The following is a 17,646-nucleotide window of genomic DNA, read 5'->3' on the forward strand; positions in this document are numbered from 1 at the left end:
TTTTTCATGTGAATTGTGTCTACCAAAAAAATGTATAATTCCCGATTATAAAAGTTTCAGTTTTTCCAATAATTTATTTTGGAAAAATGCATAGTTTCGTATTCACGTATACTAACTAACAGTGGACTTTTCTAAATATTTCAAGCTAACGGGTCAATTTAAAATAATTAATATACAATAAACGCAAATAAAATCATCGATGTGTAAGCTAAGCAAGTGTTTAATTTTATCCTCGAAGTCACGTTTCCCGTTTCTTCTTTTCTCGTACACCCTAAGTTGACAGAGCGAGAGCCACACCCTAGCTATAGCTTCTAAGTAACATGTAGTGTGCAGAGGTAAATTATTGTCACTTTCCGCATAGAACATTATCCAGTGGGCCTGAACTTGAGATGCTGAAGATAAATATCATTGGGATGTAACCAAATACCATTTGAAACACTACTTAGAATCCTTCAGGAAAAGGCTCTTGTTCCTACGTTCAATGGGTTTTCGTTTCAACTCCCTTTTAATCAAATAAAAACGCTACGAGGCCGAGGGAACTATTATCTGATATTTTGGAATTTCATTTTATCTTAATCAACATTCATTTCACATAACTTTTGTCGAGCTACTTACATATCATAGTCCCGTCGTACGGGATGAAAAGTCCAGGGGACTTGGGAAACAAGGAACCAAACCACAAAGACATTGAGAAGAAGAAGAAGCTGCTGATGCTGTTGTAAGAAAGGGAGATTGGTTTGATGAGTGTGGGAATAAAAGATTAGTAAACGGTGGTAACGGCCAATTTAAAGCTTGAATTAACGGTGTCGACGTGGTTTGATTCGCCTGATTTTGGCCCTGAGCCAGAGCCATCGCAGTGAACAGGTGGTTTTGCATTCCAAAGTTAAATGTCGAAAGAGGGAAATAAGGATTCATTCCCATTATTGACATCACCTGCAATTAAAACATTAACTTTGATTAGAGCTCAGTTTCTGAATATAAATATATATAGCAAATATACATCTTTTAATATTCAAATTGATATCATATTATGTCTTGACGGCAAAAAAAATGTTTGCCTAGTGGAACAGTAACGCAGTGGCTAAAAAGATGAGAGAACTTCTCTAAACTCTACTAAATTAAAACTTCCTTTATATAACTAATATTATTACAATACTGTAACAAATATTATAAGTTGGCGAGTCAGATCAAATAACAAGAACGATCAACCAAAAAAAATTAGAATTTATGAATTCCCCAAAAATCTCAAGCCTTAACAATTCAAATATATATATGAACAAGCATACATAGAATAATGAATAAAGGGTGAAGAAAATATACTGAATAATATTAATTACGATATATACCTGGAGTTGAAGCTGAAGGTTTTTCATATACTCTATGGCCTTATCGAGAACCGAAACCTTGTCCGCCTGAAAACCGAAAAAAACACCACACGGGATATCAGAAATCGAAACTTACAGCAAAATTCCTTGATATATTGAACTATATATATACACCCACATAATACATATATGTGTGTGTGTGTTAGGCATAAGACATATTAACATATATGTACACCAACCTTGTAACAATTAGGTACAAGTTGCTGTAGCGTACGCATCTTATCACACATCTCGTCTCTTCTTCTTCTCTTGGAACCTTTTCGTGTAACTGAGGGAACCTCTCTCGTAAAGTCCTCTGATTCTTCCTACACAAATTTTTAGAGGAAAAAAAATTAAGAAACCGGTCAAAAATTATGTATAATAATAACAGGGAAACCTATATATATATATATATATATATATCGACTTACATCACTTGAGATCTGGATACGGCGTTTTTTTGGGTTCTCATGTTTGTTTCTCAAATAACATCGATCATATGAACCATCTGAAAAATCTTCAATATGATGATGATCATCAGTTTCAGAATGTTCATCAGGGACAACAACCAACAAATCCTCCTTCGGCTTTTCTTCTTCTTTACGAATCTCTGGAACAAGTTGAATATGATCATGATCAAAGTAACCGTAGCTCCATTTTAGACCGTCTATAAGACGATCTTCATCGCTTCTTGCTCTTTTTGCCATACCCTGATCTTTCACAGCAAGTGATCCGACGTCGTGATTCAACCTGAAAAAAAGAAAAAGAAACAAAGTAGTAAATTATTAGCTAGGGTTTACGAGATTTATAAATTATCGATAGGACAAGAAACCTACGTACACTCAGAAACTTCCTGTTTAACTATACTTACATGTTCGTTAAAAGAAGAACCGGAGATATGAAAGAATTGGAGAAATTTGTTTTTATTCAGATTTGTCCGAGAAAATGGAATCCCATTCGTTTATAATATAGGAGGAACGACCGGATGAGGCAGATGGTATAGTTGTCAGCTACATTAGTGACCCACTTATATTTTGCCACGCTTCATAATTCGAGTGGTGCTTTTGCTTTGGAGAAGAAAAATAAATATTTTCATTATTTTACGTATACCCGACCGACAGCAATAGAATAAATTTCATAACCACAATTTTCAAATGAAATACTATTACTCTTTTTAAATTACATTACTTGGCCTATTAATGGTTTTCTCTTCTTAATTATCGGAAACTATTCATAAGATTTATTTTGACATTACGCAAAAAAAAAAAAATTCCAAAATATCTAGGCATGCAAGTATACATCGACAATAAATAACGTATACATTGCATGCATAATTGCATACATACATGATCTTGATTAACTACTCTTCGGAAAGCCATATATATATATATATATATATATATATTTATTGAGATTTGAGTGACATTTTGAATTATATATCTCCACCAAAGAACTGTAGTGCATAACGGGGTAGGACCATTTCTATCCGTTAATTAATTTTCCTGTAATCTTATCCTTTATCCTTGGATAGTCGTCGTTTTATACTTGATATTTGTATTATAAAAATATATTTAAAGCAAGATTCTATTAATATGAAACTCTTTTGATTTGAAATGTTTTGAAACAATTTATATCTAAGTTTTGTAATTTATTTTTCTTTTAAATATAATTTAACATTAGATTAAAAAATATATATATCCATATATACAGATCAGTCGATGTCCAGTCGTCTCTAATATATTTTTTTTTATTATAGAATAAGATGTCTATTACATATAGGTATTTAATGTATAGTTTGCTTAAGCGAACACATAAAATTCAAAAATTAGTTAAATACGCTGATCACAATTTTTTTTTTTTTTGCTTTTCAACAACAACGAACGATGATTCCAGCTGCTTAGAGAATACGATTCATGACTACTATTAATGGGTTCCTGGAAAAAAATCATTTAGGGTTTTATCGATAAATCCCACGTGGGTTGTAGACCCAAAGCCAATACTATAAACGAATAAGCTTTTTGTTTTTCTGTAACCCCACGACACATTTATTGGAATTTTAGAGTCAAGTCGGCATCAACCATACATACACCTAGCAGGTGCGATGGTCCACGTTATTATTTCCTTAATGAAAAACTCCAATTATGAACAGTTTCATACGCTAAAAAAAAAAAAAAAAAAAAAAACTCCAATTATTACTACAGATATATTTTCTTTTTTGACATTCAATTCAATTACAACATATTTTGAATACGCTTACCTGGTTACTTATAGTAATAATAATAAAAGCATAAGATTCAAATTTTATTTCGGGTAATTTGTGAAAAATATTTGAGTACAAAAAATATCATGATTATGTTTAAAGAATGTTATACATCTAACCTTCTTTAATGTACCTAGGCGTTGAATAAAAAAAAAAAGATGGGCCTGAAAAAATCCTAAAAAGAGAGAAGAAAATGCGTGTCGTTCACGTGATCCCTCGTGATGGACATGCTGCTATGTCTGACACTCGGTACTTTCCATTTTTTGTTGGTGTCTTAGCGAGCGACGAAGCAAAACCACAGCCACTCCATGTTTCCATCTCCCATAAACGACAACGACCTTTCGGAATATACGTTCCAATCGACTTACTTACTTAAACACTGTTTCGATTAATAAATGAAAGAAAAAAAAAAACACGTTAGCATTATTGATTCTATGCTATTGTTTGTTCCCATCATTATGGTTGGAACTGAACTATACCAAGTACTGTTTGTGAATGTAATGGTTGATCCATGATTCATTTTTTTTTCATAGTACACTAATTCCAACATCCATATTGATCCGCTGCCCAACTCATCATCCAATTTTGTTTTTTTAGAGGTCAGATATTTATGTAAAAAATAAAATGTTGAAAATTATCACATTAACATTTTAGATTATTATAGGAAGAGGTGGGTGATTAATTTTGCTATATAATAAGCTGGAAGGGATCATTTGCAAAAACAAAAGGAAAAAAGAAATGCTCTTTAATTTTATGGTACAACTGTTATGAGTTTTTTTTGACAGTTTATGTTGAAGTTACACTGCAATTGTATACAATTATGAACTTTAACTTGCTAATAACATTAACAAAATAGAGAACATTATATTTTTAACCCAACATATTTAATGGGCTTTTAAGTTGGCCCATATAAGTACAATAATGGATCTTTGGACTCAGCAGGACTCGGGACGTTATTTTTATTTCATCTGAAAAACTCTGCCTTGCTTGGAAGGTTTCTTACCGTAGCGATCGCTATGGAAAATATCTCACTTCTCCGTTCTCTCCGGCCGGCGGCAACGCAGTCGTGGTGGTAGGTACCGTCTAAATTCCTTCAATTTGTTTCGACTCACATATCTGTTCACTTGTAATGCAATTCGATGTTCTAGATTTGATTCTGAAAGCATAGTAGTATTGATGAAGTTATTTATCTGCGGAACAATTGAGAGTATCTGATAGTATAGTGTGTTTTGCAGTTCAATAGGAGAGGAGGTATGGCCAGAATCGGATGCTGTGTCTTTTGGTTAAGCGAATTTAAAAGCCTTGTGGAATGTGTGGTTTGAAAACTTGTAACTTTGTAAGGATAAAGCTAAGTCTTAGGAGATCCTAATTTTGCCTCTGGAATTGAGGCTGGTTCCGTCAAAGCCAAAAAAAAAAATGGGGAAACAGTTGTGTGTGTTTTCAGGAAAAGGACTCACAATGTTGGCAGAGGCAATCTCTTCTCTACAAGGTATAGTATTTCAGGAATGACTCTGTTTTCTTGTTCTCTCTCACCCTTTTCAAGGAGAACAATGCAAAGACTTTTGTAATAAACACTTTTGCATTATCTTGTTTTTTTTTCTTGATTTGGGAAGCAAAGTTAAGGTGTCTTGGAAGCTCTAAAGTATTACTAAGCTGGACAGCAGAGGATACAAAATTGACTTGTGAAATTACTTTTTTGTACAGAGCCACAAGTGTTGATTGATGAGTGTAGGGGGTAGTTTTGTAGCGCTATCCGCCAGTTGAAGCAGTATCTGTCTCATTCCCGAAAGAGGCAAATCCGAAAACGAATGCTTAATAGATGGTGATTTAAAAGAAGGCAAGGAAGGCTTCGAGGTAATACTTAAGATGGTTAAGTTCCTGATTATGACTATATATATTCCTTATGTTAAAAAGGTAACGTCATTGTTCATCTGTTCTATACACTTATCCAGGAACAATAGACAGTTAAATCGGGCACCACCTGGAAGATTCTTGCTATTGAACTACGTTGGCGGAGCTACCAACACGGGGATCTTATCAGAGGTAATTACTAATAAGCAAGTTTCTTGAGACTACGAACGAATTCACAATTTTTAGAGGAACAAAGAGTAAAGTTGACATCTATTGGTCTCTTTGCAGTCAGAATGTGAGTTAGTGGAAGCAGGGGAGAAGATGCTGATACTGCCAAATTCTACTGATCCAGTTGTACTTGGAGTAAGAGTGTGGCCTCAAGCCATTCCTCTGTTTCTGATAGACTAACATTGATTTGGTAGACGTACGCAGAGAAAGCGTTTCTTTCATCATTGGGTCATGATGCGATGTTCTTGGGTGGCAATTATGTTGCTGGTGTAGCATTGGGATGGTGTGTGGAAGCGCTTGCAAGTTGCAACCCAATTCAACAATTTCCTGTCGAGGTAAGCTTACAAGTAACAAAAATAGAATAAAAACCAAATAGAGATACTTAGATTGCTCTTTTGACTTTGACAACAGTTTAAGCTTGTAAAGTTTTCATTGATCTTTCTCATAAGTATTACTACAATTTGTGGCCAAAAGGGGGGAGGAGAAAAATACAAAAAGCATGAGAGAGAGAGAGAGAGAGAGAGAGAGAGAGAGAGATGGGTTAAGGAAGTCTAGAACAAATCGATCATAACTCTTGAATCTTGAGGATCTTCGTGAAGAGGTGAGATCTTGACACTGTCGAGTCTTGTGGCTCTTGGAGATTTCTGCTCATGTGTGTAATACGTAGAGGTAGAAGATGATGACGTGAGAAGCATGGAGGAAGAAGCAGGGAATTCAGGGTTTGTAAGGTGTAGGATTTCTGTGAGCAGAAGAACAATTGACGCCATTGATGATGATGATCAACTCTAAAGAAGCACTTGTTTCGTTGTGTGTCTCTCTGTTTGTCTTGTCATGTGATGATTCTAATACTTGTTTATATATATAGAGAGAAACAAAAGAAGTGGGCCTGTGTGGTATTGTGGATCGATGTTATGTGTTTTAAAATCCAACGGAGGAGAGAATCCAGTGGGACTCTTAAATCTTTGGGTGGCAAGTGGTTTTTGTCTGACTTTTGTGTCGCATTTATATCTCGCCCCAAAAGCTAGCTGTTCCACCTGGCGTATGATTCTTCTCCTCGGTTTTAACTTTTTCTTATCAAGCATAAGTCATAAACCATTAGATTTCAATTTTTTAGAAATAGTATTGAATTATCTTTGATATACCATCTATTTAATTTGATGGAGTTTCATATATTAATCATTCCTATGCTTAATATTTCTGAAACCAGAAACAAGCAAAAAAAAGAGCTCAAACCTTCAAATATAGTATGTAAAAGTATAACCAACATAGTGGTTGTTTGTTGAAAATGAGATAAAAGGTGTGAGATAAAATAACACAATCATCAAGAATACCATGGGAATAACTTTGTCTCAATTAATTTATTTTTAGGTAGTAGTTGAAATCAAAACCATCAAATCACATTAAATCAAAAGACAACCCACAGAAATATACATTATAGAGAAAATAAAACTAAACACCTTCATTGCTCCATGTGTGAGCTTACACAGTTGTTGACTTTTTTGTATACTAAAGTAATATTTTTGGGTCAACCAAATTAATTATTTAAGCAAAAGGCCTTTGATTTTCACAGTCCAAATTAGGCCCAGTCGCTACTTTAAATAGCCCAGCATATCTTTGAAAATACCCGATCCGGTCATTAATCCGTCCGTCTCCAGGAATCCCGCACTCTAAACCGCCGTTTATAATGTTTGTGGTTAAACCAAAACCGCCGATACGGTTAGCGGCCAAATCTGCCTCCGTAGGTCGGTATCTCCCGATCATGACATCATGGCACGACGGTTTGGGACTCTGCGACGTCATCCAAAACCAAAGTGCTGTTTGGAAAGCTATCACTGAATTAGTTGACACCGTTTCTGGATTCCTTAGACCGTCGAATCCTAAGGCTCTACCGGCCGGTCCGTAATTATAATTCCTATTATCCCAAACAATAAAAAAAAAAATATAATAATAATTAGAAACAATTATGATGGTTGACCGAATCTTGCATGATATAATTTATTTTATCTTTGATGTAGCCGTTGCTTCGAATACCATTATGCTCAAAATTGCAATAATGAAATACTTATATGAACCTACCAAGATAGTTGAATTGGACCTCTTCCTTGATAAGTCTTGTTAGGGAAACACGGCCATTGCGTATTAGAAGAGTCGCAATAAGTACTTTGTGGACTCACTTCTTCTTTAAAGCACAATCCCCAAGCGTACGGTCCATCTGGTGCCGTTGCCCATCCTCCGGTAGTCTCATGTGAAATCTGAGCCAAAAACGCAGCCACTTCCAGCCGCCGCATCTCGGGGCTTCCTACGCTCCCGAATCTCGGGAAACGCCTCGTCGCCTGTACAAAGGACTCGTAAGTGTAGAAACCATTTGCGGGACAAGCGGTATTGTCCTTGTGGATGAATATTGAGTCGTAGAGAGATCTTAGAACCAAACTCTCGATTGAGCTGGCTTCAGTTTGCCCGAAGATTAGTATCGAGGAGATTGAGAGGTAGAAGCATACGAGAAGAAAAGAGTGTTGAGCCATTTTTAGAGGGATCTTGGTGTTTTTTGGTGTAAGAATTAAGACGAGTTTGTGGTGTTTGTTATATAGATGTGTAAATGGTCAATGCGTTGACTTCAACTTTGTTATAGTTGACTTTTTAAAATCGGTCTGAAGGTTCGTTTATTATACATGCTCTCATCTCATGCATGTGTTTCATTCATTAAACAATGCTTCTTTCACGTTAAGTGATACTGTGATAGTTTTCCTATAGTTTTTTTTTTATGTATAATTAATATTTTCATATATCGTTTACACCTTAATTAAATATCAAATAACAACAACAACAAAAAGGGAAGACAAGTAAAACACACAACAAAAGAAGTAACAAAATAATCTTCTTAGAAAATGAGACCAATATGTTAATGTATAATCATTGAATGATATAGATAGTGTGTACTACGTGGTAATGTGAATTAGAAATAAGATCAGAATCAGTGTGGATGACGATTTTTTATTCGGTCGCCGGTGTTACTGAAAAAGACTGATTTCAATTTTTAATATTTGAAGACCCATTCTTGTTATGGAAATTTTTCTTCTCTCTTTTGTTCTGGATGAACGAGTTTTCAAAGTCGCATCAGTATTTTTTATTTATGTAGAATCTACAAAAAAATTTCTCGTTCGGCGGCTAACTAATCGGTAATATATAAACAACATATTTGTATGTTCTTTTCTGATTTTTGAAGAGCCAAGACAAAAAAAAAAAAAGCTTTTTGATTATATAGCAAAGATAAACAAAATTAGAAAATATGCAAGCAACCTGTGCTTAACAGAAATTAATGTTCTAGTCAATAAACTCGTTCTTTTTTTTCCTTTTCTGATTTCTCATTGGAAAATATATAAACTAGAATTATGTTCCTATATATCTTTCCCTGATCAACCAGTTTTCCCATTTTTATGTGTGTAAGTGTGTTCAGGTTACTCTACATTCATGTATAAAACTTCTAAGAAAAAATCTCATATTTCGAAGAAGATAAAATGGTTACAAATAAAGTATCAAACAAAAATATTTACAATCTTTCTAAAAAAATCGCAATTCATTGTACTATGGATTTATTCATCTCATGTCATTAGTGTCTACAGAGTTAAGTAATGTACGTGATTTAAAATAATCCTAGTTAAGAGAGACTAATTAAACAAAGTTAAACTATTGTTTTATAAGTAGTAAAAACAAAAAAACGACAACAACTGTAAACTACACGCCGTTTCGAGTTCGTTAAACGACATATACTTAATGCCTTAAACCCTACCATCGTCACTCCCCCGTGCGTCCTCGATAGGTTTTGTCGTTTCGAGAAGAAATAGATTTTGATTTTTAACAACAATGAATTTCCGTAATCTGATTGCTTCTGGTTCTCGCATCGGCAAGAGATTCTGTTCAACGGCCGTTTCTCCGGCGTCTTCTTCTGGCACCGAAGCCTCCTCTTTTGCTCCGGCGGCGGCAAATGGCGTCGAAGCCTCTGTTCCTGCTCCGACGGCAGCGTCAAGGCAGCGAGAGCTCTACAAGAAACTATCGAAGCTTAATGTGACGGGAGGGTCAGTGGCAGATACGTTAAATCAGTTCATCATGGAGGGTATTACTGTCAGAAAAGACGATCTCTTTCGCTGCGCTAAGGACCTTCGCAAGTTCCGTCGACATCAACACGCTCTTGAGGTCTGTTTCTTGTTTCCCCCTTTTCCTAGTTACGTTTTTAGATTCTAAAGTTTTGTAATTTCACTAGTTTTAGGGTTTTGATTAGGGATGTACTCGATTGTTTCGAACGGATGAAGCTTAAAGATGACATTTTTATGTTTGTGAGTCGTTTGTTAATGATAAAAATTTCAGATCTTTGATTGGATGGAGAAGAGGAAGATGACATTATCTGTCTCTGATCATGCGATTCGTTTGGATCTAATTGGAAAGACTAAAGGCTTAGAAGCAGCTGAGAACTACTTAAACAACTTAGATACTTCTGTAAAGATCCATCAGTCGACTTATGGGGCGCTCATGAACTGTTACTGTGTGGAACTTGAAGAAGAGAAAGCGAAAGCTCATTTTGAGAAAATGGATGAGCTCAAGTTTGTTAACAATTCGTTACCGTTCAACAACTTGATGTCTATGTACATGCGCTTAGGTCAACCTGAGAAGGTACCTGTGTTGGTTGATGCGATGAAACAGAGGGATATATCTCCTTCTGGTGTCACTTACTCTATATGGATGCAGAGCTGTGGTAGTTTGAATGACTTGGATGGATTAGAGAAGGTTATAGATGAAATGGGCAAAGACAGTGAAGCTAAAACCACTTGGAATACTTTCTCTAACCTGGCTGCAATCTACACTAAAGCTGGTCTTTACGAGAAGGCTGAATCTGCGCTGAAATCTATGGAGGAGAAGATGAATCCTAACAACCGTGATTCCTACCATTTTCTCATTAGTTTGTACGCTGGAATCTCGAAAGCTCCTGAGGTTTATAGAGTTTGGGAATCGCTGAACAAGGCACGCCCTGAGGTAAACAACTTGAGCTACCTTGTCATGTTACAAGCAATGAGTAAACTCGGCGACATTGATGGGATTAAGAAGATTTTCACAGAGTGGGAATCAAAATGCTGGGCTTACGATATGAGGCTGGCTAATATCGCGATTAACACGTATCTAAAAGTGAATATGTATGAAGAAGCAGAGAAGATTCTTGATGGTGCCATGAAAAAGTCTAAAGGACCTTTCTCCAAATCGAGACAGCTTCTGATGATCCATCTGTTGGAGAAGGGTAAAGCGGATTTGGCTATGAAGCATTTGGGAGCAGCGGTTTCTGATTCCGCAGCAGAGAACAAAGAAGAGTGGAGCTGGAGCTCAGAGCTGGTCAGCTTGTTTTATCTTCACTTTGAGAAAGCTAAAGATGTTCAAGGAGCAGAAGAATTCTGCAGGATTTTGTCGAAGTGGAGACCTCTTGACTCTGAAACTGCGACCTTTCTTATAAAGACTTATGTAGCAGCAGAGAAAACTTGTCCTGATATGCGAGAGAGATTGTCTCGACACCAGATCGAAGTAAGCGAGGAGATCCAAGCCTTGCTTGAAACAGTTTGTCCTTTAATTAACTAACATGTAGTAATTTGGTAATGATTGTTGTTATTTGAACAATGTTTTGTTGTTATTTGAACAATGTGTTTAAAAAACTTATGTGTCGTTTCAAGTTCAAAGCTTCTTGTTTCAGAATACATACATACACATGGAAAGATTTAATGGAAGGATTATATATTTTTTTAGTGTTCCATCAAAATAAAATTATAACTTTTATTCAAAAATATTGTCAACCAATAATGTATTTGTTTATCTAAATCCAGTAATGGACTACTGCCAAATAGAAAATAAAATTAAATGTGGTGTGGTCAATATCTTGCAAATCTGATAAAAAGTAGTAATAATTATCCAATTGTAAAAAGAAAAAATATCCAATTATAATTGTTATTTTGTAATTTAACATCAGTAGAATCAGCCAGTTTCAACCTTCATAATCCCATGGCAAAAATCCACCAAACTGAAATTTACCAAAATAAGGAGAATTTTGATAATTGTTGCCTAAAGGATTCAGAACAAAAATTAGGAGAATAAGGAAAAATCAATCATACTATGAACTAATTAAACAAAAAAATCAAAAAAAAAACTTACATTGCTGCCTAAAGGATTCAGAATCATTGTATTTAGATTCTGGAGATTCGGTATCATCCTTAATATCTAGAGTTCGTTGGTATGAGAGAATAAAGGAAGAATCAGATAAAAATGATAATTAGATATGGTACAATTTAGCTCATTGATCTTAAAGAAAGAGAATAAACTGATCACAAAAATAACAAGCCACCATAGATCCAAAATATTAATTACAAATCTTGTGCATCATTTTGTAACCTGAATTAGAATCATTGTGGTTTGTTCAAAAAAAAAAAAAGAGAATTAGAATCATTGTGGTTATTTTATACTTGGAAAGAATTATATTTATTTTTGGTGTTCTACATACTTATCAAAATAGAATTACAACTTAAAAAAAATGATTGTCAACCAATAAAATAGATTTGTTTATCCAAATCCAATAACCGACTATTGACAAAGAAAAAATAAATTTATTTGGTAACTGTGGTGTGGTCCATTACTTGTTGTTATTTGTTAGTGCCAGCAACTAAGTTTGGAAAATAATTATTTTTCAAAAGGAAAAAAAATCATATTTACAAGATATACACATTTTAAGAAACAAATACTGGTTAGAATTTAAAATAGCTTTAGAAAGGAAAATAACAGTTTTAACATATTTCCAATATGATAACAAAGTATTAATTATCCAATTATCTTCTACAATTGGACAGTGAATATTTGAGAAATCGATTTTATCCAATTGTGATACAAGTTTTTTAAGCGAATCTGAGTTTTTTTTGTATAAAAAGGAAACAGAAAAAAAAAAAAAAAAACAACGGCGTAAATTAGAGAGATTCGCTAATTTATACTCACATATATACATTATATATTTATACTCACATATATACATTATATATTTATACTCACATATATACATTATATATTTATATATATGATCTATATGTAGGTTTCATGGTTATGTCTTAATTTTTGCGTCTCTACTCAAATATTAATTATTTGTTAAACATGTTTCTAAGACAAACCCTACATGAAACTTTTGATGATTCTCCCGTCTGTACGATAATTTTAGGTTGTAACAAATGATATAAAATGGTAAGAATAATTCATGAGCATGGCATGCTATCAGTTATTGTCTTATTCCACATACGGCCGGGCTTCCTAATATCTATCGCATAGGTTTATGCTCATAATATGTAGACTAAATATAGATAAGCAAAAAGCCCAATAACATTTTCTTGGCACGTATATAATCGATCATGCATCCAAGAAAACTATAAACATCTATTTGCAAGACTCGTTGATTCCATTTACGTTTTGCAACGATTTCAACGCACTCAAATCATCTAACAATATATACTAATAATATCTAATATGCTTACGTATTCTCATTCTAATACATCATGTTATACGAAAAAGAAGCTTATAATATCAGTCACAGCCTCACAGGCCACAGCCATATATAACTGCTCAAACGATTTTTAAAGTCGGAGTCATTGACTGAGTCACATATATAATGTATATATGTGAGTATAAATATATAATGTATATATGTGAGTATTGATAGAGATTATTAATTTATAGAGGTTCTATTGTACTTATTAAAAATAAAATAACAACTTTAAAAAAAAATATTGTCAACCAATAAAATATATTTGTTTATCCAAATCCAATAACCGACAATTGACAAAAGAGAAAATAAATTTTATTTGGTAACTGTGGTGTGGTCCATGACTTGTTATTTGTTAGTGCCAGTGTGCCAGCAACTAAGTTTGGAAAATATTTCTTTTTTAAAGAAAAAAAAAATTCCTATTTACAAGAGATACACATTTTAAAGAAACAAATACTGGTTAAAATTAAAAATAACTATAGAAAGGAAAATAACAGTTTTAGTATCTTACAAATATGATAACAAAGTAATAATTATCCAATTATCTTCTACAATTGGACAATGAATATTTGAAAAATCGATTTTATCCAAATTGTGATACAAGTTTTTAAAGCGAATCTGAATTTTTTTTTTGTATAAAAAGGAAACAGAAAAAGAAAAAAAAAACAAACAAACAAACGGCGTAAATTAGAGAGAGATTCGGTAAACAAGCTGGCACGTCTGTATCTAGTCGCAACGTTTCTTTGTCAATCCGTTCGGCGACATAACAAAATCCAAAAAAACAAAACATTCTTTTAGCTTTTCTGTTTTGTTTATATACTCAACACAAAAAGATCATCTCGGATACGCAACAAAGAAGAAGAAGAAGAACAACAAATTTCACCCTGCTGAAGAACCCTAATTTGAGGTGAGTACTTCCAGTTCCAGTGTCGCACATCCGCAAATTCTTCTCTTTTGTAAATTTATTTTAGTGGGTTTTGACACTCTCACCGAAAGATTTGATTTTTTCTTTCTTTCTTTCTGTGATTTGTGTATTTTTTGGGTTTATTGCAGAGTTGCCTCTTTCTTAAGTCTGTAATCTTTTGATTTAGCATAGGTCTTTTCTTCGAGAAATTGGTGCTGCATTGTCTCTGAGAGTCACTGTTTTTGAATCACCTCTTTGTTTTTGCTCTGTCTTCTTGTTAGATGATTTGGGAAATCGAATGTATAGAGTCAATCTATCAGTTCTGAATTCCTATATAAAAGAGTGTTCGTGTGATTGATTCAACGGTGGGTTAAGCAAAATCAGTTACTTTTGTCTTCCGAGTTAGGGTTTTAGGTGAACCAATATTAGCATTACTCTGTATCAATTTGGCTTCATTACTCTTTTGTGTGTTTGAAGGGTGATTGGTAATTTGGTATGCTTAATAATCTCTCGTTTCTAGGACGATTAAGGAAGTTGCGAGTTTCGAAAGTCAGATAAGGTTGTTGTAGGCTTTTAAGTTGGCAGCTGAGAAGACAATTAGTGTAGGATGGATCACATGTTTTCAGGAGAGCAAGATCTTGAAGTAGACATTGAAGCTGGTCGATCTGATGTTGTTACACAAGAATCCACATCAGCTACTGTTTCAGGCAATGGGGTCTGGACTGAACGGGTGAATTTCGCTGCATCTGAAAACATTGCTGATGATCTGATCTATCCGTTAATGGGAGACGAAAACAAGGTAGGCAAAAGCAGTCAAAGTATGGATCTTTCAGAGAACAAATGCGATATTGGAAAGTTTAAGAAGTCTAGAAAAGCTTCAAAGCCTCCGAGACCGCCAAAAGGCCCTTCCTTGAGTGCAAGTGACCATAAGTTCATGAGGGAAATAGCAGAGCTTGCTATGAGAAAGCGGGCAAGGATTGAACGGATGAAAAGTTCCCTTAAAAAAATGAAAGCAGCCAAGTCTTCATCGTCATCATCATCTCAGTGCATTAACATTTTCTCGATGATAGTAACGGTTCTCTTCTTCGCCTTTCTAGTCTTCCAAGGTACTTTTTTTAGTCTCTTTGTGAACATTAGCTTTGTTTACTTGGATAAACAGAGTATGTTCTGTGTTAATCCACATGGAAGACCAAAAATGTCTTAGAAACAACTCTTATTTTGGTGTTGCAGGCTTCTTCCCTGGAAATTCGAGTTTGAGTTCAGACAAATCACCTGCACCTATTGTTTCACCTACCAACCAATTGATATCAGTTCAGTTCTCCAATGAATTTCCTCCCGTTGAGCAAACCGATCCCAGCCCGACCACCTCATTCAGGTAAGAAGAAGAAGAACAACAACAATTTCTTCTATATAATTCAGTCTCATTGTTGAATTAAAGAAGTCACTCTCTAAAAACAACTGCTAATATGAACAATCTTCATCCTCTGATTCGAACCTGTTTAACTTCAGGTATACGAGGAAGCGAATATCGGGTGCGGAAGAAGAAGTCTCGAGAGACGTTAGTTACTAGATGAGTTCTCTGTCTGGTCTTTGCCTCAAACTGTCGTCAAACTCTTTTTGTTCAAGTTTTGTTCTTTCCCTGGTCACCTTTTGTATAGGCTAAATATAGAATATGTAAAACGACTCCGTTTCGAACAATGATGATGAATCATCACTTTCACTAACCGGGTCAGTTTATTCAATTATTTTGAAAAGAAAAGTAATTGTGAGTATCGTAGTAATTACGTGATTGGGGTATTTAATGAAGGAAACATGATGGAAAAACTTGTAATTGAACTTAGCAAATATGTAAAATACTACTCTCTCTGTCTCACAAAGATTGATATTTTGAGATATATTTTTGTCCCACAAAGATTGATGTTTTGCAAGCTTCAAGAAGTAATCATTTAAAATATTAAAATTTTTGAATTGTTATTGGTTTATATTTTCTCTCTCTACCAAAAAGTAATTATAAATTAATTAACAAATAAAAACTAAAAATTTTCTTAATATGTGTGAAAGTCTCAAAACATTAATTTTCATGAGACAGAGGGAGTAGTATATTTTTGTTCAGTTCGAAAAATTCTGAAAATGACTTGCATGCCAATTGGATTCTGCAACGTTTATGGTCTACAACAATATCTACATTTCAATTTTCAAAACCTACACGTGAATAAATTCTATATGTAAAAGCCATTATTACTCTATTCGTATAGTAGTATACGAGTATTTTTTTTTGATGAGAAACCGAATTTCATGGCTGGTTTGTCTGCTAAGTGTTAACACGCAATATGTCGTTTGTATAGTTGATATTCTTAATATAGATGCTACGGTGACAAGAGTCTTGATTGTGATATTGGATGGATATACTTATGTACACGAAAAAGAATTGACAATTTGCGTATTTGACTAAAAGTTTCTAAAATAAGTAACTTATCATTTGTATATTAAAACCAAAAAAAAATAGTAAAATTATAACGAGGGAGATGCACGTCCCACGGGCAATGGTCACGGACAACACCGCACCACTTGGAATAACAATTAGATAGACCCAGTAGCATTTTCATTGCTCATATAGCTATATTTAAAGTTTTGCATCGTGTATTTCTTGATTTACAATTTAGCCCACAAAAGAAAGTAAGTCAAGGTTAGACTTAATCAATTAGAATTACTAACTACCTCACTGTTACGCTTCCAATTCCATTTACTATTGTAGAATACTCTATGATAACAGAAATCAAACCTTCATTTCATTTTCTCAAATCTCAACAAAATTTATAAATTAGTTTGAGTCTCGGTCCAAAATCTATTGCGACTCAATAAAACAAACAGAAGAAAAGTAAACCCCAATCGGAGAACTGATCGTCTTCAAGTTTGAAAGGATTAACATTTATTTTGTCATCAAGACCGAAACATTAATGTGAAGTTGTGAACATATATATTATACATCTAGTCGCTTCCTTGGTTATGCTTATTTTGGAGCGTGCATATAGTATAAATTAGGTTTACGTCGCACATCATGTTTGAAAATTTCCATACTAACATTGATTCATATGATTAATACATATTTTCTACATTTTATTTAGACATGTCTTCTTTGTCGCAAACCACTAAAAGTAATGAAAAGTATTTCTAATAACAAAACTTTGTGTAATTCGAAAGTTCGGATAAATTAACGTGGATTTTTTATTATTATTTTATTAAAAATAACAAATTGAAGAGACCAATTCGCAACATTAAACGGATCTCTGGCAGTAAAATCTAGTCAACATTGGACTGTATATATATCATATATAACTTTATCTTTAATTTTTTTTTTAAAGGGCTTTCATTAAATAAAAAATAGGAAATACAATTTTTTCAAATGATGAATGACGTTAATCAAGTGGCTCTATCACTATCGTTCAGCAGCCGAGTTATTGGAAACTAAACGTACAAAGACCAAAAGTCT

At 34.0% G+C, this 17,646-nt stretch overlaps 4 protein-coding genes and 1 long non-coding RNA gene across 6 annotated transcripts; 3 read left to right on the plus strand and 2 right to left on the minus strand.

Annotated features, from left to right (window-relative positions):
- Nucleotides 1–565: 565 nt before the first annotated feature.
- LOC104738715 (transcription factor HFR1) lies at nucleotides 566–2,400 on the minus strand. Its single transcript, XM_010476346.2, has 5 exons — nucleotides 2,236–2,400; nucleotides 1,796–2,114; nucleotides 1,565–1,690; nucleotides 1,347–1,412; nucleotides 566–933 (listed from the first exon to the last, which is right to left on the minus strand). Coding segments are annotated over exons 1-5 (828 nt in total). The 5' UTR covers nucleotides 2,238–2,400; the 3' UTR covers nucleotides 566–618.
- A 2,164-nt stretch (nucleotides 2,401–4,564) lies between these two features.
- On the plus strand, nucleotides 4,565–6,676 carry LOC104754205 (uncharacterized). 2 transcript variants are annotated; one of them, XR_762085.3, is made up of 5 exons: nucleotides 4,565–4,700; nucleotides 4,860–5,113; nucleotides 5,329–5,478; nucleotides 5,577–5,667; nucleotides 5,764–6,676. It is a non-coding gene; the product is annotated as an uncharacterized LOC104754205 (long non-coding RNA). The 2 variants fall into 2 exon arrangements; XR_762086.3 differs by having other exon boundaries at nucleotides 4,565–4,696.
- Nucleotides 6,677–7,078: 402 nt separating this feature from the next.
- Nucleotides 7,079–8,265, minus strand: LOC104754206 (chitinase 10). Its single transcript, XM_010476347.2, has 2 exons — nucleotides 7,780–8,265; nucleotides 7,079–7,615 (listed from the first exon to the last, which is right to left on the minus strand). The coding sequence occupies exons 1-2, from the start codon at nucleotides 8,223–8,225 to the stop codon at nucleotides 7,246–7,248; spliced, it is 816 nt and encodes a 271-aa protein (XP_010474649.1). The 5' UTR covers nucleotides 8,226–8,265; the 3' UTR covers nucleotides 7,079–7,245.
- Nucleotides 8,266–9,494: 1,229 nt separating this feature from the next.
- On the plus strand, nucleotides 9,495–11,417 carry LOC104754207 (pentatricopeptide repeat-containing protein At1g02370, mitochondrial-like). Its single transcript, XM_010476348.3, has 2 exons — nucleotides 9,495–9,894; nucleotides 10,066–11,417. Exons 1-2 carry the CDS (start codon nucleotides 9,565–9,567, stop codon nucleotides 11,317–11,319), a joined length of 1,584 nt encoding a protein of 527 aa, XP_010474650.2. The 5' UTR covers nucleotides 9,495–9,564; the 3' UTR covers nucleotides 11,320–11,417.
- A 2,470-nt stretch (nucleotides 11,418–13,887) lies between these two features.
- LOC104754208 (uncharacterized) lies at nucleotides 13,888–15,915 on the plus strand. Its single transcript, XM_010476349.3, has 4 exons — nucleotides 13,888–14,159; nucleotides 14,677–15,262; nucleotides 15,387–15,531; nucleotides 15,666–15,915. The coding sequence occupies exons 2-4, from the start codon at nucleotides 14,764–14,766 to the stop codon at nucleotides 15,724–15,726; spliced, it is 705 nt and encodes a 234-aa protein (XP_010474651.1). The 5' UTR covers nucleotides 13,888–14,159; nucleotides 14,677–14,763; the 3' UTR covers nucleotides 15,727–15,915.
- The last annotated feature ends 1,731 nt before the right edge of the window (nucleotides 15,916–17,646 follow it).

The sequence above is a fragment of the Camelina sativa genome, chromosome 17 (genome assembly GCF_030686135.1).
Source record: "Camelina sativa cultivar CO46 ecotype springtype chromosome 17, ASM3068613v1".
In the NCBI taxonomy this organism is placed as follows: domain Eukaryota; kingdom Viridiplantae; phylum Streptophyta; class Magnoliopsida; order Brassicales; family Brassicaceae; genus Camelina; species Camelina sativa.

Coding starts and splice junctions, on each gene's coding strand:
- LOC104738715 (XM_010476346.2), bottom strand. Junction 1,691..1,795: donor GTATCCAGATCTCAAGTGAT/GTAAGTCGATAT, acceptor AAATTTGTGTAG/GAAGAATCAGAGGACTTTAC. Junction 1,413..1,564: donor TTGTACCTAATTGTTACAAG/GTTGGTGTACAT, acceptor TTCGGTTTTCAG/GCGGACAAGGTTTCGGTTCT.
- LOC104754206 (XM_010476347.2), bottom strand. CDS start 8,225: ATGGCTCAACACTCTTTTCTTCTCGTATGCTTCTACCTCTCAATCTCC. Junction 7,616..7,779: donor GGTCCAATTCAACTATCTTG/GTAGGTTCATAT, acceptor TTGGGATAATAG/GAATTATAATTACGGACCGG.
- LOC104754207 (XM_010476348.3), top strand. CDS start 9,565: ATGAATTTCCGTAATCTGATTGCTTCTGGTTCTCGCATCGGCAAGAGA. Junction 9,895..10,065: donor GACATCAACACGCTCTTGAG/GTCTGTTTCTTG, acceptor TAAAAATTTCAG/ATCTTTGATTGGATGGAGAA.
- LOC104754208 (XM_010476349.3), top strand. CDS start 14,764: ATGGATCACATGTTTTCAGGAGAGCAAGATCTTGAAGTAGACATTGAA. Junction 15,263..15,386: donor CGCCTTTCTAGTCTTCCAAG/GTACTTTTTTTA, acceptor TTGGTGTTGCAG/GCTTCTTCCCTGGAAATTCG. Junction 15,532..15,665: donor AGCCCGACCACCTCATTCAG/GTAAGAAGAAGA, acceptor GTTTAACTTCAG/GTATACGAGGAAGCGAATAT.